This window comes from Stenella coeruleoalba, assembly GCF_951394435.1.
Source record: "Stenella coeruleoalba genome assembly, chromosome: 20".
NCBI classification, from domain to species: Eukaryota; Metazoa; Chordata; class Mammalia; order Artiodactyla; family Delphinidae; genus Stenella; species Stenella coeruleoalba.
This window is the reverse complement of record NC_137166.1, coordinates 47,938,316-47,965,012: the sequence shown is the minus strand read 5'-3', so window position 1 is coordinate 47,965,012 and position 26,697 is coordinate 47,938,316. Positions and strand designations below refer to the sequence as shown.

The following is a 26,697-nucleotide window of genomic DNA, read 5'->3' as shown; positions in this document are numbered from 1 at the left end:
CTATTTTCTCACATTCCCAACCCCACCCCCCCACCCCCCCATCCCCGCTTTTCTTTTTTTTCTGACCTGAGGCCCAAGATCAGAATCTCAGAATCGGGTCATTTGATTCCCTGCAGGGTAGGGCGGCTGCTAGGACTGAGATACCCTTCTTTCTCTTCCCAAGGAGGTGCCCAGCGTGGGTGGGGCCCTACCTGGGAGAGTCAGCATGTTCTGTAGGGGCACGCTTGGTTCATACTCACTTTTCCGTGTTTGGGTTGTCTCTAGCTCCGACCCCACCCCAAGATGCCCTTCTGGGTCTCTCGGGGACGGAACAGAGGGGTGCTTGTCACCGGGCAGGGGTGGGCGTGGTACGAGACAGATGCCCATAGGTCACATTGGAAAACTGAGGCATGGTTGGAAGCACTCAAGGCTGGATGTGTGTTTGGGCACATGCATTGTGTTTTATTTAGGTTCTTTACCCACTCTCTCTGCCGCAGGCATAAGCTTGAGAGATCAGAGATTGTGTGTGCGTGCGTGTGTGTGTGTGTGTGTGTGTGTGTGTGTGTGTGTGTGTTGGTGGCGGGCATGGGGAGGGTAGCCAGCAACCGGTGGAGGAGATCCTGTTGCGGTAGGCTCCAGGCTCCCTGCAAAAATCCACTCAGATTTGCTGGCCTCTTGCTTTCCAACTGAAGTTGGGGTGGTGAGGATGGCGAATTTCTTCTGGGGACCAGTCCTGGAGGCCACGCCGGTTGCTAGGCGCCCGGAAGACCTAGTGTGAAAGTCACCGGAAGGGGGAGCTAGAGAGCGGTTTGGCCAGAGGGAGGCGGGAGAAGCTCGTTACTAGGCAACTCAGCCCCTCTCGCCTCTCTCGGGAGAGACGCACTGGGCTTGCGCAGTGTTGACGCGACCTCCGGCGCGCCGCTGTTTGAAAGGCCCGAGCCTCGTGCGCTTGCGCAGTTAAGCCCGCGCAGGGCGCCCCAGCTGTCTGCACCCTAAACTCAGACCCTCCAGCATCTTCTTGGTCAGGCGAAGCCCACGACGTTGACATGCCGGAGATCCGCCTCCGCCATGTGGTATCCTGCAGTAGCCAGGACTCGGTGAGGGACTGGCGTGGAGGAGGTTGGAAGAAGTAAAGGAATTCTTGAGGGGGCTCTAGGAGAACTTTTGGAGCCCAAAAGGGGTTGAACAATAATCAGTTTCCGGGCTGCGAAGAAAAAAGAACTTTATTTGGGGTTTTAGGAACTGATATTAGAGAGACACAGATTTCCGTAAAACCGAAAGTGTGTTGGGAGAGAGAGTCAGGGGCTTATGAGGACAAAGGTCACCAGGTGGTTAAAGTTGTCTAGAGAGAATTGTAATTGCCTCTGATACAAGAAATATTTGGCTTTAAAGAATAGGGTGTCATGAGTTACTTTACGGTAAGTGTCCGATAAGTATCGAGTTTCTGGTAGATGCCTTGGATGCCTGTGTTGAATGCACTAAGTGGTCAAAAGGTCACATTCCATCCAGGCTGAGACCTGCGTGGTCCCAATTCCTCGGTGGCCACCCAGCTCCATTTTAGAGAGTCCTTTTAGCAATACCGACTTCATTTTGATTTTCCTTTCACAAAAGGGACTTTGTGGAATTCTAAGGAGGGTCCTGGGAGAATTTCTCAGAGGCCATCAGGGAATTCTAGAGAGATGTGGACTAGAGGAACTTTCAGAGAGAAAAGGAGGGATAGGGGAGCTTCCTTGGAAGGCCCAGGGGAGAATTTCCAGGGGAAAATGCTGTAGGGGACTCAAGGCAGAGTGTGTGGGGATTAATAGGGAAACTTAAATCTGGGGGATCTCAATGGAATAATCTGAGAGCTGGGGACCTAGCTGTCATCTCTGTACCCTAACTTGCCCTTTCCCACTCTTCTCTCCAGACCTACTGTGCAGAAAACCTTCTCAAGGCAGATACTTACCGAAAGTGGCGCGCGGCCAAGGCGGGCGAGAAGACCATCTCTGTGGTGCTCCAGGTGATTCTGCCCTCCCCCCATCTCCTTAATAGGAGTCTGGAGTTAACTGGCAGTGAGTTGAGGCACTTTCCCTATGGGCCTCAGCTTCCTCACCTGGAAAATGAGCGGTGTGATCCCTGTGCCCCCTAGCAGGGGAGAAAGATGATCCAGGCACTAGGCCAGGGGTGAATCAGTGTGTGGCCCAGTTAGGTTGCTGCTACTGTCGGGGCCTCAGTTTTCTCAGCTGGAACAGAGTGAATCATTGCCATGTATCCTGCCTTCTAAAGTCTCTGGGCTCAGGGCTGGAAGTTGCCTCATATCATCTAAGCCAATCAACCTCATTTTATTTTTTTTATTTTAAAAAATATTTATGTATTTGGCTGCGCTGGTCTTAGTCATGGCATGCGGGACCTAGTTCCCTGACCGGGGATCCAACCCGGGCTGTCTGCGTTGGGAGTGTGGAGTCTTAACCACTGGACCACCAGGGAAGTCCACAGTCAACCTCATTTTAAAGATGAGGAAACTGGGGCATAGGGCAGGGCGAAGTGAAGTGGCCAGTCTAAGCTACCGTGTCTGGAATGCTGAGCGCTTTGGTACGTTCTCTGTGAAGTTGGAGGGAGGCAAAGACGAAAGGGTAGTTTGACCCAAGATGGTTACAGAATTCCAAACAGGCTGTTCCTCTCCGGCATAAGAAGCTGGTGGGAGAAGCGAGCTAGGTGTGTTGCCAAGCATCTGCTCTTTGCCTGGTGCCGCCGGCCTGGGTGTGTTACCTGTGTGACCCGACTCTTCATGGAGTTGGATAATGTAGGGGCTGTTATCACCACTAATAAATGGCGGTGCTAAGACCTGAACCTACTGTGGGTGTTCTTAGCCACTTTGTCCTGCTGCTCTGTGTTCATACCTTGGCTTTCTTGATTTTGGCCACATTCCTCCCTTCTGAATGTAGGGGGTGTTTGGGGAGGGATGTTGGGGGCAAGGCTTACCTGATTGTGTTAAAACATATTATTGTCTCTCTCTTGCCCAGTGGTTCTGAAAAAGTTTTGGTTCACAGAACCTTTTGAGAATTAGGGAGAATCTGAGAATTCTCTTCCCAGGAAAAATACACAGACCCACAAGATTTTCTGAATGATTTTAGGAATTTAAATATCTCCTAGGTCCCTAACATAGTAAGAATAATGAGAGCTAGCATTTATTCAACATTATAGCTGCCTGGGAATTCCCTGGTGGTCCAGTGGTTAGGACTCCATGCTCCGAGGGCCCGGGTTCCATCCCTGGTCAGGGAACTAAAAGGAAAAAAAATTACAACTTCTGGTCACCATTCTAAACACCTCACATGGGTTAATTCATTGAATCCTCATAAAAACCCCATGACCTCGAGTCCTTTATTATCGCCTTTTACAAGGAAGAAACTAGGCCCAGAGAGGTTATACAACTTGCCTAGAGCCAATGTTTTTTATAGTTAGTCTTGGGACATGGATTTAAGACCCCACATGTCCCTCTTACTCACCCTGTGACCTCAGGCAAATGGTTTCTTTTCTCTGAACCTGTTTTCTCATCTGCCCATTGGGAATAATGTGATCTGAGCCCAGGGTTGCTGTGAAAATCCGGTGATGTAATGTTTGCAAAAGTGCCCTGTCAGCAGGCAGGTGTTTGTGTAAAGGGAGGGATTCATGTGTTAATTACTGGGCGCTGAGTCTGCTGGGCTCTCTGGTCAGGAGATGATCAGGACCATCCCATTTGGGTCTGCACCCCGGTTGCACTGGGAACAAGAAGAGACTGGTTATGGGGAGCGAGGGAGCCAGACAAGCCACAGGATTCTCCGCCCTGGGAGACCAAAGGGGATATTGCACCTGTCACCAAAGTGGGAAACCTCGACAAGGGGCAGCTTGAGAAGGTGACACATTGGTTGGGATGTCCGGGTTTGCTACGACTTTGGGACATCCAGGGGACAGCTAGCGATTGGACATGGAGCTGGAGATAGGGCTGTAGGAGTTGTCAGCACAGGGACAGGCCCTGGAGACTTGGGAGTGGATGCATTCATTTGTTCATTCATTCATAGAAGCGCCTTGTGTAGGCCCAGCACTGTTGTAGGTACTGGGGCGTAGTGCAGTGGACAGCACAAGACAAACGTACGTCAGTCCTGCGGAGATTTTACGTTGGCAAGGAAGGACTGACCGATTAATAAGTAAAACGTACGTATGTCAGGTGATGAGTGCTAGGGAGGAAATTACATGGTTAAGAGAAGTGAGGAGGGACTTCCCTGGTGGCACAGTGGTTAAGGCTCTGCGCTCCCAATGCAGGGGGCTGGAGTTCGATCCCTGGTCAGGGAACTAGATCTCACATGCGTGCCGTGACTAAGAGTTCGCATGCCACAGCTAAGGAGCCCACGGGCCACAACTAAGGAGCTGGCGAGCCGCAAGTAAGGAGCCCGCCTACCGCAACTAAGACCGAGTGCAACCAAATAAATAAATAAATGTTAAAAAAAGAAAAAAAGAGGAATGAGAAATGCCTCCAGTGGAAGATGAGGCAGTGGCAAGAGGTTTTTTTCTAAATAGGGGGTTAGGGAAGGCCTTCCTGAGTTATGCAGGTACCTGGGAAAGAAACAGAGTCCAAGGCAGGCTGGCGTCTGGTAGGCCGGTACCTGGTAGGCCGGTGCCTGGCTGGTGTCTGGCGGGCTGGAGGGACAGCAGCAAGCCCTGTGTGTGGGTGGAGCGGAGTTGACAGGGGAGAGGGGTAGGTGCTGATAGGGTGGGGGTAGAGGACCCCTAACCTACGTAAGGCCTAAAAGCCATTGTAAGGATTTAAGCATTTACTCTGCATGAGATGGGAGCCGTGGAAGGCCTCTGAGCAGAGGAGGAGCAGAATGTGACTTAGGTTCTCACAGAATCTTTGATTGATTGATTGATTGGCTGTGTTGGGTCTTCGTTGCTGCGTGCGTGCTTTCTCTAGTTGCGGGGAGCGGGGGCTACTCTTCGTTGCAGCGCGAGGGCTTCTTATTGCGGTGGCTTCTCTTGTTGCAGAGCACGGGCTCTAGGCGCACGGGCTTCAGTAGTCGTGGCTTGCGGGCTCAGTAGTTGTGGCTCGCGGGCTTAGTTGCTCCGCGGCATGTGGGATCTTCCCGGCCCAGGGCTCGAACCCGTGTCCCCTGCATTGGCAGGTGGATTCTTAACCACTGAGCCACCAGGGAAGCCCCCTCTCCCAGAATCTTCTGTGAGGTTTCCAGGCTGAGAATAAACTGCAGGGGAAAAGTGCTGGCGCAGGCAGCACTGTCACAGCGGCTGTCGATTTATTTCGCGTTGGAGACCCTTCGGAAAATCTGATGGCGTTTGCCAGTTGCCAGCGTGCAGGGTGACTCCAGGCTCACCGAGTGCTAATTTCGGTTCTTTTCAAGCAAGTGATGAGAGGAAACTTCAGGACACCCAGACACGTAGATTGATCTGTGGATTTTCCTACTACTGTGTATTTTTTTCCCCTCAAATAGCACCTCACAATATCTCTGTATTACCATCTGGGGTTCAGCCCTCTGCTTGTGGTGACAGCCCCACACGCCTTTTTCGTTTGTGGTGGCCGAAAGAGGCTCTATCGCCAACCCGTCACCTGCTCCCAGGAGGGCAGTTCCAGCCTCTTTGCTAACCGCTCCTGGGCCGGTGGGAGTGGCTAAGACGCAGCCCAGGTGTAACTCCTCCCGTCCCCCCCTGGATGCTGAGGTGTGTTCTTTAGAAAAAATGTTCAGTAGCAAGGTGGACACGTTCTGTTTCTGTTTTTCAGTGGTTTTCTCATCACCCAGTTTGCCATTGTGATGTTTTGAAATTTTTTACCTTCTTTTGACATGACACGTGCGTACAGCAAAGCATACAGTCCAGTGAATCATCACCAACTGCAGCCTGTGTACTGCCAACCAGATCAAGGAACAGAACACACCCCCTCCCACGCCCCCTTGTGCTCCTTCCTGTCACTGCTCCCCCGCAAGGGTAACCATGGCGTAGATTTTTAACAGCATTGATTAGCTTTGGCTGGCTTTGAATTGTTCATAAATGGAATCACAGGGTATATAGTACTTTCACCTCTGGCTGCTCTTTTCTTTCCCAGCATTGTTTGTTAGTTTCATTTTGTTAGTTTCATCCTCCTTGCTGGGTGCGGCTGCGTTCCATTGTTGGAGATAACCACTGAGATTTTATTAACTTTACTTATCAAATGGGTGTTATATGCGTATGGTGGTATACAGTGAAAGGGAAAACTCCTCCCCACCACCTGCTTCCATTCCCTACCCCCGCCCTCCCAATTTCTGCTGCCCAGGTCTTCCCTCCTGTGGCAGCCACTGTGAGCCGTTTCTCATGTTACCCCCTGGTCACTCTGTCCATGTACAAGCGTATATATCCACCCCTCCCGGCCTTTTAAAAAGTACACTGTATGTAAACAGTCCTCTCCCTTGTTTTCTTCCAAGAAACTGTATCTTGGAGATCCATTGTCATGGCATCAAGTTCTACCTTATTCTCTTTAATGGTGCATCAAGTTCTATCTTATTCTTTTTAACGGAGCATCAAGTTCTACCTTATTCTTTCATGGATGTGGAACAGTTTTTTTGTTGTTGTTACATTGGAGTAGAGTTTATTAACAATGTTGTGTTAGTTTCAAGTGTACAGCAAAGTGATTCAGTTATACAAATACATGTATCTATTCTTTTTCAAATTCTTTTCCCGTTCAGGTTATTACAGAGTATTGAGCAGCGTTTCCTGTGCTGTACAGTAGGTCCTTGTTGGTTATCTATTTTATATATAGCAGTGTGTACATGTCAATCCCAAACTCCCAGTCTATGCCTCCTCCCAACCCTTCCCCCTGGTAACCATAAGTTCGTTCTCTAAGTCTGTGAGTCTCTTTCTGTTTTGTAGGTAAGTTCGTTTGTATCTTTTTTTTTCTTTTTTTTTATAGACTCGGCGTATAAGCAATAAAATACGATGTTTGTCTTGGAGCAGTTTTTTTAATAAGATGTCTCTGGGACTTTGCAAACCTTCCATGTCTCATTTCTTCCACTGTCGTGAATTCTGTCTTCCTGGGAAAGGCGCACACAAACCCGGGCCACAGATGACTCATCCTGTGCTTAAGCCTTTCTCCTCACAGCTGATACTTACTGAACACTCACGTCTTTTTTCTTGAGGTAAAATTCACGTAATGTAAAGGTCTTAACCATTTAAAGTGTACAATTCAGGGTTTTTTAGAATATTGACAATGTTCTGCATTCATTACTGCTGTCTAATCCAGAACATTTTCATCACCCCAAAAAGAAACCGAAAACCATTAAGCGATCACTCCCTATTCCCCTTTCCCCAGGTTGCTGCTGGCAACCACCGATGTACTTTTGTTAAAATAGGGAATTCAGTTGTTTATTTTATTTTATTTTTTTTCACTCAAGTGAATTTACTGAATTAATCTGCATTTAACACTGCTGGTGTACATTTAAATCAACACTTGATATTAACCTTTTTAAATCTTTAAGAAAAAATATATTACTATTTTAGTTTAAACTTAAAAAAAAATTCATTTATTTATTTTTATTTGCTTGTGGCAGGCAGGCTTCTCAGTTGCAGCTCGCCGGCTCCCCATTTGCAGCACGTGGACTCCTTAGTTGAGGCCAGTGAGCTCCTTAGTTGTGGCTCGAGGGCTCCTTAGTTGCGGAGGCGGGCTCCTTAGTTGTGGCATGTGAACTCTTAGTTGTGGCATGCACTCGTGATCTAGTTCCCTGACCAGGGATCAAACCCGGGCCCCCCGCATTGGGATCATGGAGTATGAACCACTGCGCCACCAGGAAAGTCCCTCCAATTTTTTTAAATTGAAGTAGAGTTGATTTATAATGTTGTGTTAGTTTTAGATTTTTTTTCAGATTCTCTTCCATTATAGGTTATTACAAAATATGAAGTATAGTTCCCTGTGCAATACAGTAGGTCCCTGTTGGTTCTCTACTTTATATATACTAGTGTGTACATGTATCACTGATATACCTTTTGTCTCTATGGATTTGTCTCTACTGGACATTCATATAAATAAGACCATCCAACATGTGGCCTTTTGTCTGGCTCCTTTCACTTAGCATTAGGTTTTCGGGGTTCCTACATGTTGTAGCTTAGATCAGTGCTTCACTCCTTTTTACAGCTGAATACTGTTCCATTGTAGGGAATGTCATACAGTGTGTATCCATTCATAAACTGATGGGCATTTAGGTTGTTTCCATGTTTTTATAAGAGATTTTTTATTTATCAAAAGAAAGACAGGGGAGTATGTGTGTGTGTTTAAAGTAGAAGTAGTCGTATATAAAATAAGAACCATTCATTAAAAATATATATATATATACATCCTACTAGATGGAGGGCCCCATACTTTAAATGTGGGAGAGGCAGAGTTGTTTTTTTTTTTTTTTTTTCAGCCACGCCCCACGGCATGCAGGATCTTAGTTCCCCGACCAGGGATCGAACCCTTGCTCGCTGCAATGGAAGCTCGGAGTCTGAACCACTGGGCCACCAGGGAATTCCCAAGCTGTTGAGTTTTTATGTCAAGGATTGAAACTGGGGAATTGGGAAGCAGTGTTGGCTTGTCGTCAGGCAGTTGGGTCTGAATTTCTCTTCCAGTCACTAGCTATGTGTGACATGTGAGCCATTTATTTACCTGTCTGAGCCTCAGTTTCCCCATCTGTGAAGCTGGGAGAGTTACAGACCCTTCCTTCCAAGGTGGTTGTGAGGATTCAGTGATGCCTGGCCCAGGAAGAGCTTAGCTAAGTGTGGTGGACAGAATAATGGCCCCAGTAGATATCCACATCCTAATCCCAGAACCTGTGAATATGTCCTTTACGTGGCAAAAGGGACTTTGTGGATGTGATGAACTGAGTATCTTGAGATGGTGAGATTGGCCTGGATGATTGGGGTGGGGGTGTGTGTGTGCAGCGTAATCACAAGGGTCCTTATAAGGGAAGGAGGGAGGCAGGAGAACCAGAGTCAGAGGAGATGTGAAGACGGAAGCAGAGGTTGGAGCAATGCCATTGCTGGCTCCAAAGATGGAGGAAGGGGCCGCAGCCGAGGAGTGCAGGGGCCTCTAGAAGCTGGAAACAAGACAAGGAAACGGGCTTCCCTGGTGGCGCAGTGGTTAAGAATCCCCCTGCCAATGCAGGGGACATGCGTTCGAGCCCTGGTCCTGGAAGATCCCACATGCCACGGAGCAACTAAGCCCGTGTGCCACAACTACTGAGTCCGCGAGCTTAGAGCCCGTGCTCCGCAGCAAGAGAAGCCACCGCAGTGAGAAGCCCGCGCACCGCAATGAAGACCCAACGCAGCCAAAAATAAATAAAATAAAATAATTTTTTAATAATAATAATTAAAAAAAGACAAGGAAACGATTCTCCCCCAGAACTTCTAGAAGGAATGCAGCTCTGCTGACACCTTTATTTTAGCCCAGCCAGGCTGCCTGGGCGCCAACTGTGTGACCTCAGGGAAGTGACACAACTGCTTCCTGCCTCCATTTGCTTACGTGTGAAATAGAGATAACAACAGCTCCTGTCTCTCTAAGAGCTGTGGGGCGGAGGGAAGATACAGCTGTTATGGGTCTGCCACGTCTGAGCACTTAGATGTCCGCTGCAGTGGCTGTGGGTTGCAGTGGTTAGTATGTGTCATCTAGACTCCCCTCGGAAGGAGGACTGTTATGATGACCCTCCCCTCTCACTTGTGAGGAAACTGCAGCTCAGAGACGTTATACGCCCCCCAGGGCTGCACTGCGCTGGATTTGAAGTCAGGCTGACCTCCCCACAAGCCCAGGCTCCTTCCTTCCCCGGAGGGATGTTCCCTCCTGCCGCAGGGTGCAGGCAGTGTCCGGGCCACCTCCCGACAGGGAGGTGACAGGGCAGATCGGACCGTCGGATGATCCTGGTGTAGGATGGCAGACTAGGTACCTTTGGGGGTCGTAGTAACGTGTCATTCTAGGAGCCAAATAAAAGATCCCCAGAGTGGAAAGCAGGAGACTTGCTTCAGCCTTTCTTAACTGCCTTCCACCCCCACGTGGCCTTTACTGTCAGACAGGAATGGCAGAAACTTTGGGGGCAAAAGCCATCCTACAGTCAGCTCTTTCCTTCTTTTGACAGACGGTCATCGAGCAGTGACTAATACTGCCTCCTGACTGGCAGCGGCAGGGTGCCTGCTACATGCCAGGCCCTGAGGCCGTAGCATTTATGTGCATAATCCTAGATAGGGTGACCATCCCCACTTTACAGATGAGGAAACTGAGGCTCCAGGAGGTGAGCTGACAAGGCCACATAGCTAGCGTGTGGCAGAGCCGGGACTCAAACCCAGGAATCAGTGGTGAGCCAAACCAGACTAGGCCCCTCCCCTCAGGGAGCTTCCCCGGAGCCCTGTGTGATTGGGGTCGGGGGTGACAGATGTGCCGTTTGTCTGCATAGCGCCACCAAGGAGAGCTCCGTGGTGGCGGGTTAGCGGCCCGTCCGGCGGAGTGGCAGAGTCAGGGAAGGGGGTGTGGGAGCTTATGCAGTCGGTCGGGGAATATTTTCGAGCTCTGACTCTACACCCTGTGCTGCGTGCAGGGGACGCAGTGACCCCACTCAGCCCTGTCTTCACTGTCACCGAGTTGACTTTGCAAGGAGACGAGGGGGCCTGGATGGGGGTCATCCCTCTTCCGAGGTCCCACAGAGAGCTGGGGGTGGGGGGCAGAGCGGCACTGACAGTGCGCTTTCCCTCCCCTGCAGTTAGAGAAGGAAGAGCAGATACACAGCGTGGACATCGGGAACGACGGCTCGGCCTTCGTGGAGGTGCTGGTGGGCAGCTCAGCCGGAGGGGCCGGAGAGCAGGACTACGAGGTAAGCCCCCTGCTGATCCCTGCCCCAGGTGCCCCCATTGAGGCCTCAGGCCTCCCAGGCGCCAGGCCAGGGTGGAGGCGAGTCACACTGACGGTGGCCCTCCGGAGGAGCCCAGGGTTCCCGGAGACAAAGAGCAGACCCAGGTGATAAGCTGTGTGCAGCAGGGATTTGGGTGAAATTACAACATGGTTGCAGGAACAACCAGAGGCACCTGTTCGTTCTACGATTCAGTCGCTGCTTGAGAGCAAAACTCCTTTGCTTCTGGTCCCAGGACTTCTCAGAGATGTCGCAGCCAGTTGAGATTCCGAATTGCTTGGGGTGCCTCTCTTAGTTACTTTATTTGTGACAAATGTTTACAAGCCTTTTGCTCTATTACAAATACAGCAAGTCCCTTACATATGAATGAGTTCCGTTCCGAGAGCCTGTTCGTAAGTCCGGTTTGTTCATAAGTCCAACAAAGTTAGCCTAGGTACCCAACTAACACAGTAGTATAGTACTGTACTGTAATAGGTTTGTAATACTTTTCACACAAATAATACATAAAAAACAAACACAGAAAATAAAGAAAACATTTTTAATCTTCCAGTAGAGTACCTTGAAAAGTATAGTAGTACAGTACAACAGCTGGCATCCAGGGGCACATTCGCATCTTTGAAAGTTTGTATGTAGGGGACTTACTGAATTTTAAAAATCGGCCCAATCCTTTTTTTAACCAGTTGAGTGAATTCAAGCCAGAGCGGTGAGATCATAACGAGCCAGCTGGTCAATCAGCAAAATGATTTGGGGTAAAAATAAACCTGCTGTGAAAAAGAGAGGTTACAATTTTAAGTGAACAAATCAGTTTTCTACAAATCAGTTTTCTTGCAGTGAAAAATTTTTTTCAATTGAGGTATATTTCGCATATAATAAAATGCACAGGTCAACGTTTTGACAGATGTACACACCTGCGTAACTGTCCTCCAGATCAAGACATAGAGCATCGCTGGCCTTCCTGAAAGTCCCCTCGTGTCCCTTTGCAGTCACTCCTCCCACCCTCATCTCAGGCCGCCACTGATCTCTTTTCTTGCCTGTCCTAGAATTTCACATAAGTGGAATTTTATAGCATGTGTTCTTTTTTGTGGCTGGCTTTACTCAACGTACTGTTTTTTTGGTGTTCTAACATATCCTATACATGTCAGCGGTCTGTTCCACCTTATTGTTGAGCCGGATCACTGTAAGCGTAGATCCCAATTTGTTCATCCATTCTCTTGTTGACGGGCATCTGGGCTGTTGCCACTTTTTTTTTTGGCCATGCTGTGCAGCCTACAGGATCTTAGTTCCCCAACCAGGGATTGAACCCAGGCCCCAGCAGTGAAAGTGCTGAGTCCTAACCACTGGACCGCCAGGGAACTCCCCACCACTTTTTTTTTTTTTAAATAAATTTATGTATTTTATTTATTTATTTTGGGCTGCATTGGGTCTTTGTTGCTGCGCGCGGGCTTTCTCTAGTTGCAGCAAGTGGGGGCTACTCTTTGTTGCGGTGTGTGGGCTTCTCACTGCGGTGGCTTCTCTTGTTGTGGAGCACGGGCTCTAGGCGCGTGGGCTTTAGTAGTTGTGGCACGTGGGCTCCGTAGTTGTGGCTCGTGGGCTCTAGAGCGCAGGCTCAGTAGTTGTGGCGCACGGGCTTAGTTGCTCCACGGCATGTGGGATCTTCCCAGACCAGGGCTCGAACTCGTGTCCCCTGCATTGGCAGGCGGATTCTTAACCACTGCACCACCAGGGAAGTCCACCACTTTTTGACTATTATGAAAAAAGCTGCTGTGAACATTCTTGTACAAGCCTCTGTATAGAGATCTCTTTTAGGTAAATACGTAAGAGTCGAATTGCAGGGTCTTCAGGTAGATATAGGTTTTAACCTTATTAGAAATGGACAGTTTTCCAAAATGGTTGTACCAGTTTATATTCCCTTCAGCAGTATATGAGTTCTTTTTGCTTCCCATCCTTACTTATACTTGATATTGCTAGTCTTTTAAATGCATATGTGTTGAATTTTATCAAGTGCTTTTTCCACCTTACAAGGTACATTTTAACCAGTGAGGTTTTCCTTGAACACACATTCTTATTCTAAAGGTTCTAGGGAATTCCCTGGAGATCCAGTGGTTAGGATGCCACACTCTCATTGCCGAGGGTCCAGATTCCATCCCTGGTCGGGGAACTAAAATCCCACAAGCCATGTGTTGTGGCCAAAAAACTAATAATAATAAAATAAAAGTTCTATAAGTTGTAAAAAGGCAAACTAAGGCACATTATGTTTTGAAGAGTTTATTTGAGCAAACAATTCAAATCAGGCAGCCCAAACTGAAAAATTATTAGGGGTACTGTGTCAATGGGCTAGGACAGAGATTTTTAGAGAGAAAACAGGGAAGCAAAGCAAAGCAATTATTTAATTGGCTAGAGCTTAAATGGTTCCCTTACTTGGGAAAATCTAGTGACTTGGCTATTCACGATTAGTTGATTTCATTTTCTTAGATTCGAGTACACCAACTCTGGCTTAGATTTTGGTTGGTTTACTTAGGCTACCTAAAGCACTAGAGTCACTGAGTCTAATGGCCTCCTTGTTTAAAATTTTAAATAAAATCAACCATCTTTGGGACTATAAAAAAAAAAGTTTTCTTTTCTTCTTGGCAAACAGATTTAGATCAAAATTCTACTTTATAATTATGGAAAGAGGGTAAGTGCATTGTTAGCTAAAACTTTATCTAATCGGGCATGTGACTCTTTATTATTCTTATCTTATCTACCTAGAAAGGTGGAGTGGTTAGCTTAGGGCTTGATCTTTTCAGAGTCTGAAAACCCCTCTGTCAATAGTCTCCCATTCTCTCAAGGTTTTTTTTTTTTTTTGCGGTACGCGGGCCTCTCACTGCTGTGGCCTCTCCCGTTGTGGAGCACAGGCTCCGGACGCTCAGGCTCAGCGGCCATGGCTCACGGGCCCAGCCACTCCGCGGCATGTGGGATCTTCCCGGGCCGGGGCACGAACCCGTGTCCCCCGCACTGGCAGGCGGACTCTCAACCACTGCGCCACCAGGGAAGCCCCTGTCAAGGTTTTTAATTAAACTTCTGCTGGAAGTTTTGTTATAACTGCTAGCCAAGACTGCATTAAAGACTCTGGAACTTATAAGGTCTGGCTTCTGCCCAGAGACTAGATACGGTTGGAAGAGTCAAGAAAGAAAAGGAAAAAGGGCCGAGCAGGGCTGGTCCGTGTTGATGTCACCCATACAAACGAAGCCAAAGGCACGTATTTTAATAACTAGTGACATTTTCTACAAAATCATCAACATTAAAAATATATATTTGTAAAAAAAAAAAAAAAAATATATATATATATATTTGTTTGTTTATTTGGCTGTGCTGGGTCTTTGTTACGGCATGCGGACTTCTCAGTTGCGACATGTGGTATCTAGTTCCCTGACCAGGGATCAAACCTGGGCCCCCTGCCTTGGGAGCACGGAGTCTTAACCACTGGATCACCAGGGGAGTCCCAACATTTTTTTTTTTTAACCCCTCCAAGTTCTGCAAAGGGGATATCTAAGCTTGCAAGGTTAGCGCAGTCTAGAGAATAAAGGTTTAATCCTAGAACCTTAAAGACAGTATTGGATAATAAAACAACTGGAGTTGTTTTCTCTTCACAATGAGTGGGAGGAGAGTATATTCAGAGGGAGGCTCCCCCTTAGTGTGGGTGGCAGCTGCCAACCACAGCTTGTGTTGCCCCTTCATTTAGTCACTAGATGGTAATTCAGCTCTCCCATTGGCTCAGAATCAGCCCTTTTATAAACAAGTGTAGTCAAGGCCAGGGAGCTGGCTTCCCTTCTGTATAATTTTTGTCATCTTTGCTGTTTCCTTTTCATAATCAAGAGCTGAGCACAAAGAGATATCTAGTTACAGTCTCTGTTTTTCCCAGCAAAAAGCTTTCGTTTTCTAATTTCACAGCATGTCAGTTAGAAAAGAGACTAAGTAACAGATTACACCCAACTAAAGTTGGCTTACTGCCTAAGAATATATATTGTTTCCTTAGGAGGGAAGTCCAGCATTAGGCAGACCCAGAGTTGATTGGGCAACTGAACAAAGTCAGGGTGCTTGGTTGGGCACCTCTTGATTCTTTTGGGCTTTGCCCACATGGTCACAAGGTGGTTGCTGTGGCTCCATCCATCACCTAGTAGCATCCAAAGCAGAAAGCGGAGGAGTGGAATGGCAGAAAAGCAGTGGTTTTCTTCCATCCTCTGTTTCTCTTTAATGAAGAAGGAAAATCTTTCCCAAAAGCTTCCAGCAGCCTTCCTCTTAACATCAAATTGCCCATCCTTGGACCAGCCACTGGCAGAGGAAACCGGACCACTTGGACCAATCATGGTTCATCCCTTAGTGTTGGGCACGCAGCTCTTCCACTGCTTTTCAAAACTGCCTGGTCAGTTTTTGTTCCTTCGTCATACTGTTAATAGCTCCATTTATTTCTTTAGACTGTTAAACACAATTACTTTTATATTGTGTGTTTGATAATGTCAATATGTGCAGTCTTTGTGGGTCTGAGTCTGCAGTTTATAGTTTCTGCTGACCCTAAATCATGGCAGCCTGTTTCCTTATGCCTCATGGGGGTGTGTGTGTGTGTTTGTGTGTGTGTGTGTGTTTGTTGATTCTGCTTTTGGGGAATGTATCTGTGGGAATTCTTTGAGGGCCTGGTTTGAAGTACGTTCCTCCGAAGAGGATTTGCCCCGGCACCAGGTGATACTACATACATGGGACCACTTAAAATTTTCACCTTGGGTTTTTCCACGCAGATAACTAGTGTGGATTTTTACTGCAAATCCTTGAGAGTACAGACCTGCGGTTAGGAGTCTCCAGAGAGAATTTTTCAGCTTTTCTCTGCTGTCCCCCCAGAGCTAAAGCCTCCCACTGACTCTTCCCACAAGGCACATTCCTCCCTAATTTACCCACGGAGGGTGTTGCCCTTTGGAGAGGCCCAGCTCTCTGCTCTGTGGCACGGTCCCCAAGATGCCTTTCTTCCTGACTTGGAGCACAGGCTTTCTTTCTTGGTCTCTCCTGCTACCACCACCTAGAGCCCTTTAAAATCAAGCTCTGTGCCACCGGGAATCACCAACATCAGTGCCACCCACTGTATCAGTCAGGGTCCCACCAGGAGACTGAAACCACACCAGTTAGTTTAACAGAGAATTAACGTAAAGAATTAGTAACAAGGTATTGAATTGAAGAGGCCAGAAGACTAAGGCAGGACGCGGAAGCAACTGCAGGGGGCAGTCACCGCCCTTAGGGTTGGAGGAACAAAAGGAAGAGGTTGGCATGACTGAAGGGTAGATGTTTCCAAGCTTGGAGGTGGGGCCCTTGGAGCTGAAACTCAGACCCTGAGGAAGGGGAGCTCCCTGGCTGGTTCTGGTATGTCCCTGAGAGGGTGCAGCGAGGCCAGTTCTGCAGGTGTTGGGAAGCTGCAAACTGGATTCATCTGCCGCCCCGGGGGAAGAATAACAGCTGCAGACGCAGGAGCGAAGCACACCTGGGTGCTGCTCGGGGGATCTGCAAGAAGGCTCAGGTCCCGCCTCCCTCCTCCAGCCTGTCTCTCTAGCTCCCCCTGCTGGCAGAGCCTGACAAGGAGCAGCTGGAGATTAGAAACGTCCCCAGCATCCCAGAGCTGAGCTACCAAGGGTGGGGTGTTTTCTTTTCTTTTCTTTTTAAAATATTTTTTGTTTTTTCTTCTTTTGTATTTTTTCTATTTTATTTTATTATTTATTTCTTTATTTTGTTTGTTTTTTGAGGGCGGGTTTGAACTGAGAGACAGCCACTTAGTAATGGGTGCAGCTCCCCTACCTCTTTGGATTCTGCACTGTAATTTCTGGCCTCGAATAATTCCCTTCTGCTGACTCAGCTGTGCATTTCAAAAAGGTGTTTGAGGGAATTCACTGGAGGTCCAGTGGTTAGGACTCCACGCTTTCACTGCCAAGGGCACAGGTTCAGTCCCCGGTCAAGAAACTAAGATCCCACAAGCTGTGTGGTACGGCCAAAAAAAAAAAAAAATACAATAAGGTGTATGAATATTGTGCCAGTCATTGTGAATATCCTCTGCTGGTGAGGGTTCCTGAAGCTCCCTGTCCTGAGGGTTCCGGCCATGTGGCCAGATATGGAAGACTCTGGAAGAATTTAGAGAAGGGTGGTTCAGATCTGGCACTAGAAGGACCCCTCTGGGGCCTGTGTCAGGGAAGGACTGACTGGAGGCCCAGAAGTGAGAAGGGTCTAGAGGCCCTGAGGCAGATTGAGGTACAGCTAGATCTGGCGACTCCCTGGTCCCTGCTCAGGCCCCTGCCCTCTTCCAGCCCCCAGGAGGTGTCACTGAAACCAGCCAGGCCTGGTTCTCATCCTCTGTGCCTTTCCCCAGGTCCTTCTGGTCACTTCGTCTTTCATGTCCCCTTCCGAGAGTCGCAGTGGCTCAAATTCCAACCGCGTTCGCATCTTTGGGCCCGACAAGTTGGTCCGGGCAGCAGCAGAGAAGCGCTGGGACCGCGTCAAAATTGTCTGCAGCCAGCCCTACAGCAAGGTACCCAGGGTGGGAGTGGGGTCCTTGGTCCCGAGCCACGAGAGAGACGAGAGGCCGATGTTGAGTCCCAGAGGGCTGGGAGGACCGGACAGTTGGTCTCCCCGTGGGATTCCAAGGAGGCTGGGTCCCTGCGTTCTCTGAAATTTGTTTGAGGTCCTCCCCATATAGGAATCTTCGCTTCCTGGAGGGAGATGAGGAAGGATGACCTGCAAGACCTCAGGGGAATTGGGAGGGGGAGCTGCTGACTTGTTGGAGATGGGGCCTCGTAGAATTGGGCCTCAGAGTTAATATCACGAGATCTGGAGTCAGAACGCTGGTTTAAAACCTGGCTTCTCCACTCCTTAGCTGTGTGACCTCTGGCTTCAGTTTCCTGATCCTTATGGGGTTGCTGTAAGTTAGGGATGCTAAGCTGTGGTGACGAGACCCGACTATGTAATGACAGCACACAGTAAAGGTATACTTCTTATACCTCTGGATCTGTCCCGGGAGGTGTTTGGCCAGTCATCCTGGACCCAGTCTCCTTCCATCTCATGGCTCTGCATCCACCCAGCAGAAGGGGAAAGAGTCTGGAGCATTTCTGAGTTCCAGAAGTGATACCCAGCCCTCCCTCCCATTCCGCAGGCAGGAGTTTGGTACGCAGAGTGGATTTGCTTAGACACCCAGCAGCCTTTGCCAGTTGGTCTGAGGCTTAAGGAGCTGGTGCATGTAAAGGGCTTTGCACCGAGCCTGACCCCAAGTTAGGGCTCAATGACAGCTTGCTGTTATCATCCTTGTCATTATCATGCGGTCACTTCCCCGCATGTGTGTGTCCATAGGAGGGAAAGAGCCAGAAAGGGGTTTCTGTAAATAAAAGGGATTGGGGCCAAGCCTTAGTCCTTGGCCACACTCCCTGATTCCCACCCCTCCTCTCCCAGGATGCCCCCTATGGCCTGAGTTTTGTAAGGTTTCACAGCCCCCCAGACAAAGAGGAGGCCGAGGCCTCATCCCAGGTAAGCTCTACTTGCCACCGCCCAGAGCCTTCTCCCCACCTCTTCACCCCACCCTGCTGACAGCCCTCCCACTGCGCTGACCTTGTGGGACCTTAGAAAGTGACCAAGCTCGGCCAGTTCCGCGTGAAGGAGGAGGATGAGAGCGCCAGCTCCCTGAGACCCGGGGCTCTCTTCTTCAGCCGGATCAACAAGACCCCTCCAGGTGAGTGCGGGAAACCTGGGTCCTGAATGAGTAAAGGCCGGGGGCCTGGACTCCTGGGTCACTCTCAGGTCTTGGGAACAACACTCTGTGTCCCATGGATAGGAGCCGAAGGATCTGAGGGTCCTGCCCTCTCAACCTGGCTCCACTTTCTCCCTCTGCAGTCGCAGCCAGTGACCCAGCAGGACCCAGCTACGCAGCTGCTACACTGCAGGCCTCCAGTGCCGCCTCCTCTGCCTCTCCGGCCTCCAAGACAGTAGGCAGCACCTCCAAGGTGAGATCATCGGACCTGGTGGGGTGAAAGGGAGGAGGTGAGCTGGAGGCCTCGGCCCATCCTACCCCCTCATCCTCAGGAGTCCCCCAGAGGCAAGAGGAAGCTGGATTTGAGCCACGAAGAAAAGAAGACCCCCAGCAAACCGTCCGCCCAGCCCTCACCACCCGCCCTCAAGAGAACCAAATGTGAGCAAACTGGATTCCTTGTTCCCACAGGGGCCTGGTTACTGGGTCTGAGGGGGGAGGGGCCGGGGGCCTGGATACTGGGTCTGAGTGGGGAGGGGCCGGGGGTCTGGATCCTGGGTCTGAGGGAGGAGGGGCCGGGGGTCTGGATCCTGGGTCTGAGGTGGGAGGGGGGGTGTCTGGATCCTGGGTCTGAGGGGGGAGGGGCCGGGGGCCTGGATCCTGGGTCTGAGGGAGGAGGGGCGGGGTGTCTGGATCCTGGGTCTGAGGGAGGAGGGGCCGGGGGCCTGGATCCTGGGTCTGAGGGGAGGGGGGCCGGGGGTCTGGATCCTGGGTCTGAGGGGGGAGGGGCCGGGGTCTGGATCCTGGGTCTGAGGGAGGAGGGGCCGGGGGCCTGGATCCTGGGTCTGAGGGAGGAGGGGCCTGGGGCCTGGATCCTGGGTCTGAGGGGAGAGGGAACGGGGGTCTGGATCCTGGGTCTGAGCGGGGAGGGGCCGGGGGCCTGGATCCTGGGTCTGAGCGGGGAGGGGCCGGGGGCCTGGATCCTGGGTCTGAGCGGGGAGGGGCCGGGGGCCTGGATCCTGGGTCTGGGTAGGGAAGGGCTGGGGGTGTAGCCCTACAGCTACTGACTGAATCCACTCCTTGGCCTCCCCAGTGTCAGCGCCCACCCCTACCCCAGCCACTGCCCCTGTCCCTGCCGCAGCACGGGGGGCGGCGCCAGGGAAGCCCCGAGGAGAAGGTGCTGAGCCCAGGGCCCCCCGCGCCGGCCCGCAGGAGCTGGGGAAGATCCTCCAGGGTGTGGTGGTGGTGCTGAGCGGCTTCCAGAACCCCTTCCGCTCGGAGCTCCGGGACAAGGCCCTGGAGCTGGGGGCCAAGTATCGGCCAGACTGGACTCCAGACAGCACCCACCTCATGTAGGCCTGCGACCCCTCCCCACGCTCCCCGCTGCCTCTCCTCTGCCTCCCTTCGTCTCCTCTGTGTTGCCTTCTCTCTGTTACTTCGCCTCTCTGTATCCTCTGCCTCTTGTTCTCTTTCTCTTCTTCCCTCTGATTCTTAAAGTCTTCCCCTCGGCCTTCCTGTGTCTTTTCTGCTTCTCCCACATCTGCCCCGTGTCTCTCCCTGTCTCTCTCTTTCTGTGCCCCTTGTCCCTCTTTGCCCTTCACCTCTCAGATCACACCGGGCTGACACCCTCCATTCCGCTCTCTGCCAGCTGCGCCTTTGCCAACACCCCCAAGTACAGCCAGGTCCTAGGCCTCGGAGGCCGAATCGTGCGGAAAGAGTGGGTGCTGGACTGTCACCGCATGCGGCGGCGGCTGCCCTCTCGGAGGTGAGGCCTCGCTGCGCGCATGTGGTTTACACACGCACACCCCGACCCTGCCCCTTGTCCCCATGCTGGGCAGTGTCAGGGATCTGGAGAGAAATCAGGCCAGGCCCTTCTGGCCCAGAGTCAGCAGACTTCCCAGAGGAGGAAGGGCAGGGCGGGGAGACACAGTGGGGGGCAGGGGGGGCGGTCCGTGCAGGGCTCTGGGAAGTCTGCTTAGCGAAGGAAAAGGACACTGCAGGCTGGAGACACAGCATTCCCAAAGCCTCAGGGCAGAGAGCGCCCGCCTGCCCGTTCACATTCCTTCACCCGAAGCCCCTGCTTGGCGCCAGGCTGGGCTGTGCAATGCTGGCCCCCGACGTCGGGTCCTGCCCTCGAAGGCCTCTGACTTTGATGAGGGGCCGGACTTAGCTCTAAAACAGTTTGGAGGCAGGCCCAAGGGGAGGACCGCAGTGAGCTAGGGGTCTTCAAGGAAGAGAACAGGTTTGCCAGGCTGAACAGAGGCGGAGAGCATGCCTGGGCGGAGGAGCCGGGGTTGGAGTCAGCCAGGTGTCTGCCCAGAGGAGCTGCAGGGGCACTCAGCGCCTAATGAGAAACTGACTTTGATTCTCAAAGGGGAGAATTATTTCTGATTTTTTTTGTTGTTCCTTTTCTGAAATGAGTCATTTCTTCCCAAAGAGGGAAGGGAAGCCAGGAAGTGCTCTGGTCTCCGGTGTGGGTGGCTGGGGGTCTCTGGGGCCCTTCCGGAGCTGGGAGGAGGGTGGGCTAGGAGAGGAGCCATGATTGCCACCCTGAGTATTTAGTAAATACTGAATAAACAGCCAGTGCCTGTTGCTTCCTAAGCCCCCTCCCCACCTCCCCCGGAGGACACATCTGCTGTTTGTCTGAGGCCTGATTCCTCCCCCAGGTACCTCATGGCTGGGCCAGACTCGAGCAGCGAGGATGAGGGGGGCTCTCATGGCGGCAGCAGTGGGGATGAAGCCCCCAAGCCTCCCCGAAAGGTCTGATGCCTCCGGCCCGGGCGGGGGAGGGTGGAGTGGGGGGGGACATGGGTGTGTCATGGTACCCAAACTCTCCACTCCTGCCTCCTGCAGGCGCCCCCCACGCTCACACCCGCGCTGCCCCTTCCGTCCTTGCTGACCCACCCTCCCTCCTCAGCGCCTCCAGACCAAAGCCAAGCCCTCTCAGGCAGCAGGACCTAGCTCACCGCAGAGACCCCCAACCCCAGAAGAGACCAAACCACCCTCACCAGGGCCCCAGGAAGATACTGACACCAAGGGGGAGCAGTCAGGTCAGAGCCTGAGGGAGGAGGGGCCGGGGGTCTGGATCCTGGGTCTGAGCAGGGAGGGGCCGGGGGCCTGGATCCTGGGTCTGAGGGGCGAGGGGCCGGGGGTCTGGATCCTGGGTCTGAGGGAGGAGGGGCCGGGGGTCTGGATCCTATTTCTGAGGGGGGAGGGGCCGGGGGTCTGGATCCTGGGTCTGAGGGGGGAGGGGCCGGGGGTCTGGATCCTGGGTCTGAGGGGGGAGGGGCTGGGGGCCTGGACTCTGGGTCTGAGGGAGGAGGGGCTGGATTCCAGGCAATGGATCTGGGGTAGAGGGTGGCTGTCCCACCCCCCACAACCCCTAACTGGATTTGGAGGGCCACTGAGCCTGCGGGTTGGAATGCCTGCATCTGTGCTCAGGCATGAGACTGGGAGGGAAGGTTACCGGTCTTCCCAGACGAGAAGGCATGGGCCTTGCATTGACTAAGCTTCCATTCGCAGAAGGACAGGACAATGGGGCAGAAGATTCTGGGGACACCGAGGATGAGCTGAGAAGGTAGGGTTTGGGCTGGGAGTCAGGGTGGCCCTGGCCTTGCGGGGAGGGGCATCTGGTCTGCATGCTCCTACCCCACCCCTCTTGGCCTCTCCAGGGTGGCTGAGCAGAAGGAACAAAGGCCGCCCTCTGGCGAGGAGAATGGCAAGGACCCGTACGCAGGATCCACGGATGAGAACACGGACAACGAAGGTCCCCCGGAGTCTCCCAATCTGCCGATTCCCGAGCTCCCAGGTGGGAAATCCTCCCTCCTGATGTGGGATTTGGCCCTGTTACTTCTCTGCCGTGACTTGCCCCAGCCGGTCCTGGGCTGGCTGCTGCCCCCTGTGACTTGTCTTTCAGGCTCCTCACCCCCAGTCCCTGGCCTTTGCCACCTCCTTGTCCTCTTAGGCCTGTTCCCTTCCTTTCAGCATCCTCTCCTGACTTCCCTCTCCGTCCCTGTCCTGACTTCTGCTGTGACCGCTTGCATCACAGCCCAGCCCCAGGCGAGACCCCCTTTGGCTTTCCGCTCCCTCACGCCGGGGGCCTCCCACTCCCTAGGCTTCAGGATCACCCAGGGGCTTTTAAAATCTGCAGGTGCCCAGGCTCCACCCCCCAGGTTCAGCTTTGTCACTGTGTGGTGGGGCCTGGGGAACACAGGTGCTGTGGGCGTGGGCGCTGATCTCTGTTGGGACCTACATGATGCCAGCATTGTTATTCGTCACCCCAGACATGATTGCGGGGGGCGTGGGTCAGGGCCAGGTCAAGAATGAAAGGAGAGGGGAACTGCCCTGGCGGCCCAGTGGTTAAGACTCTGGAGTCTGTGCTTCCATTGCAGGGGGCGCAGGTTCGATCCCTGGTTAGGGATCCCTAAGATCCCACATACTGCGCGGTGAGGCCAAAAAAAACAAAGAGAGAGAATGAAGGGAGAGCCGGGCAGTCAGAGGGTCTGAGCAGAGGTGAGGGTCAGTGGCCACTGGAAGAAGCCGTTTCTGCTCGGTTCCTCATGGGTGATGGGCAGGAAAGTACTTTGATCCTCCAAAGCCCCAAACTCATCAAGTTTGCCATTGGCAACTTGATGGCAAATCATGTCAAACTGGAACGAAGAACCACCCTGAAGGTCAGAGCCAGAGAAGGCGCTGATTAAAAAGGAGTGGGACAGCCATGGTGAGGAAGCGGCAGGATGTGAAATTTCCAAGCCAGGCCAAGCTAATGAAGTGATTGACCTGGTGTAAGAAACATGTTGCAATAATAATAATTGCGTCTTTTATCATTCTTGCAACAAAACAAAGCAAAACTCCCCAGAGGCTCAGATGGGCCTGGCCGGGAACCACTGCTTGTCATGGATTATTCCCGTGCCAGGCTGTACACGGACACCCCTTTCCCCCTCCGGTGGCTGCGCCGGCCTTGCTGTCCTGCCTCTGCGTGTTCTGTGGCTCCTGGCTGGTGCCCTGGGACTCCAGGGGCCTCACGCTCGTCTCTCCTGCCATCTCCCCTGCAGACTTTTTCCAGGGCAAACACTTCTTCCTGTACGGGGAGTTCCCGGGGGATGAGCGGCGGACGCTCAGCCGTTACGTCACAGCCTTCAACGGGTCAGTCTCCGGGGACAGGGGAGGTAGGGGAGGAGGTGTAGTAGGTCGTGGGGAGAAAGGCCTTCGGGAGGATGGAGAAGGTCGTACCCCCAGGCTGGGCACAGGCTGTGGAGTTCTGTGCCAGACCTGCTCACGCCTCTGGGCAGCCCTGGATGCATAGCTTCCCCTCGGGTTCCTCTTCTCTAAAGCGAGGCCGCACAGTGCCCTTCTGAAAGGATTGGCGCCTGCGGGAGCTGTTGGCCTCGGGGCTGTGGCGAGCCTGGCACGTGGGAGAGTGGGGGACCCAAAGGCGGCCTGTAGGGGACACAGGTGGGGATGGAGAACGGCCTCTGAGGATGGCTGGGGAGTAGGGTGTCAAGAGAGGGGACACCAGTTCTCTGCCCCTTTTCTTCTCCTGCCAGGGAGCTTGAGGACTATATGAGCGACCGGGTCCAGTTTGTGATCACGGCACAGGAGTGGGACCCCAGCTTTGAGGAGGTGAGTCCTGAAGGGGCAGGGAGAGGGAGCCCAACCTGCCCTCGCATCCCCCGACCCCTCCTGGCTCACATGCTCCTGCACGCACCCCGCCCCCCCCGCAGGCCCTGATGGACAACCCCTCCCTGGTGTTCGTCCGGCCCCGGTGGATCTACAGTTGCAACGAGAAGCAGAAGTTGCTTCCCCACCAGCTCTACGGGGTGGTGCCCCAGGCATGAAGTACGTGCTCTCACACACGAGTTTATTAATAAAGGTGACGTGGTCTGGAGCAGCTGCCCCTCTCACCTGTGTCTCCCAGAACCCACAGCAGGTTCCCAGCTTTCTGTCTTATGTTTGGTTTTGCTTCCCCTCTGAAGGCCGGGTCTTTGGGCTGCCTAATGACCCCTGTGCTGGGGTCCCGGAAAGAACGAAGGGCTCTCTATCTGGGGTCTGGTAGGGAAGGAGCTCTTTGTCACTTCTTTAGGGCCCCTCCCCCCTTTGGTGGCAGGTGGCAGGGAATTAGGAATCTGATAGCACCACCCTCAGCTGGTTCTGACCCCCCTGGAGCCCATTCCTGTGTCTCGGTTGTCCCTCTGGGGGTCCTGGACTGGGGACTGGCATATTCATGGGATAGGCCTCTCTCTCTCTCTAAGTCTCAGCTCTCTGGGCCAGGGACATCTCCCTTTCTCCAGGGCTCTCAGAAGTAGCTGTGAAACTGTCACCAGCCTGGTTTGATATCACCTCATTTGGGAGGTAGAATTGGGGGAAGGGGCATTTTAATCACCCCCCCCAAATCCTGAACCCCCTTCAAGGATCCACCACATTTAAGGTGGGAACTGAACTGGGCGTTAGAGAATCAGGGTAGAAGTTGGGATGGGGCCATGGTGTGGGTGAAGGCCGGGAAGTGGGAGCCAGCCTGGTGCCCAGGGGGTAGTTGAAGGAGCACGGAATCTCTGGTGACGAGGCTTTAGGGGCAGACCTAGCTGGAAAGGTGGGCACAGTCCTGGCAGCTGTGCCGTCTAGTGCAGTAGCCACTGGACACAGGTGGCTATTTAACCTTAATGACAGGGACTTCCCTGGTGGTCCAGTGGTCAGGCCTCTGTGTTTCCACTGCAGGGGGCCCGGGTTTGATCCCTGGTTGTGGAACTAAGATCCCACATGCCTCGCGGTGCGGCCATAAATAAATAAATAAATAAATAAATGAATAAATGAATAAAATAAACTTAAGGACAGTGAAACAAAAGGAAAAATTCACTTCCTCAGTTACACTGGCCACAGTTCAAGTGCTCACTGGCTCCTGGGCTGGACAGCACCGATGGAGAGCCTTTCCCTCGCTGTAGAAAGCAGGACAGGACGGTCCAGAAGCACTGTGAACGGCACGCTGAGAAGCTTGGACTTCATCCTGGGGAGGTCAGGAAGGGGTCGAAGGGCAAAGGGCAGGGTCAGAGCTGGGTAGCAAATGACCACAAACTTAGTGTCTTAAAACAAAAGAAAGGTGTAACCTTCTAGGTCTGGAGGTCTGACGTCCAAAATGGGTCCCACTGGGCTAAACATAAAGGTGTAGGCAGGGGGGCTTCCCTGGTGGCGCCGTGGTTAAGAGTCCACCTGCCAGTGCAGGGGACACGGGTTCGAGCCCTGGTCCAGGAAGATCCCACATGCCGCAGAGCAACTAAGCCCGTGCGCCACAACTACTGAGCCTGCGCTCTAGAGCCCGCGAGCCACAACTACTGAGCCTGCGAGTCACAACTGCTGAAGCCCATGTGCCTAGAGCCCGTGCTCCGCAACAAGAGAAGCCACTGCAGTGAGAAGCCCGCACACCACGACAAAGAGTAGCCTCCACTCTCCACAACTAGAGAAAGCCCCCACGCGGCAACGAAGACCCAACGCAGCCAAAAACAAATAAATAAATTTAAAAAAAAAAAAGGTGTAGGCAGGGATGCGCTCCTTTTGGAGGCTCCGGGAGAGAATCTGTGTTCTTGTCTTTTCCAGCTTCTAGCAGCTGCCCACGACCCACGCCCCTTCCATCTTCAAAGCCAGCAACGGCCAGTCGAGTCTTCTCACGCTGTGTCACTCTGACACTGACTCTTCCTGTGATTACACTGAGCCCAGCTGGATAACCTGGGATAATCTTCCTGTTTTAAAGCCAGCCACTTAGGAACCTTCATTCCTTATGCTGCCTTAATTCAACCTTTGCCACATAACATATCTGTAGGTTCCAGGGATTAAGATGTGGGCATCTTTGGGAGGCCATTTTTCTGCCAACCACACCCACCATGTGTGAGACAGTGGGGCTGCAGAGTGAAAAAACAGACACGAGTCTCCTGCTCTTACGGGGCTGACATTCTGCTGGGGGAGAGAGAGGCAAGTGTCCCGCATTGTGGGGTGGCGATAAATGCTGTGTGAGCAGATAAAGCCAGGCAGGGTTATACAGTGATGAGAGTGATCAGGTCATCAGGGAAGGTGTCTCAGAGGACTCACCTGTCTGCAGGGACGTGGGAGAAGTAAGGGAGGTTC

At 52.2% G+C, this 26,697-nt stretch overlaps 1 protein-coding gene across 2 annotated transcripts; it reads left to right on the top strand.

Moving 5' to 3' along the window:
- The first annotated feature begins 932 nt into the window (after positions 1-932).
- Positions 933-24,760, top strand: XRCC1 (X-ray repair cross complementing 1). Of its 2 annotated transcripts, none has more exons than XM_079908251.1 (17): positions 933-1,076; positions 1,886-1,978; positions 10,695-10,805; positions 17,221-17,379; positions 18,294-18,368; positions 18,465-18,570; positions 18,732-18,841; positions 18,921-19,026; positions 19,679-19,937; positions 20,234-20,350; positions 21,252-21,345; positions 21,503-21,635; positions 22,111-22,162; positions 22,257-22,393; positions 23,640-23,730; positions 24,132-24,207; positions 24,309-24,760. In XM_079908251.1, the coding sequence occupies exons 1-17, from the start codon at positions 1,026-1,028 to the stop codon at positions 24,420-24,422; spliced, it is 1,884 nt and encodes a 627-aa protein (XP_079764377.1). In that variant the 5' UTR covers positions 933-1,025; the 3' UTR covers positions 24,423-24,760. The 2 variants fall into 2 exon arrangements, with proteins under 2 accessions (XP_079764377.1, XP_079764376.1); XM_079908250.1 differs by having other exon boundaries at positions 22,108-22,162; positions 24,309-24,757.
- The last annotated feature ends 1,937 nt before the right edge of the window (positions 24,761-26,697 follow it).

Coding starts and splice junctions, on each gene's coding strand:
- XRCC1 (XM_079908250.1), top strand. CDS start 1,026: ATGCCGGAGATCCGCCTCCGCCATGTGGTATCCTGCAGTAGCCAGGAC. Junction 1,979..10,694: donor CCATCTCTGTGGTGCTCCAG/GTGATTCTGCCC, acceptor CCTCCCCTGCAG/TTAGAGAAGGAAGAGCAGAT. Junction 21,346..21,502: donor CCCCCAAGCCTCCCCGAAAG/GTCTGATGCCTC, acceptor CTCCCTCCTCAG/CGCCTCCAGACCAAAGCCAA.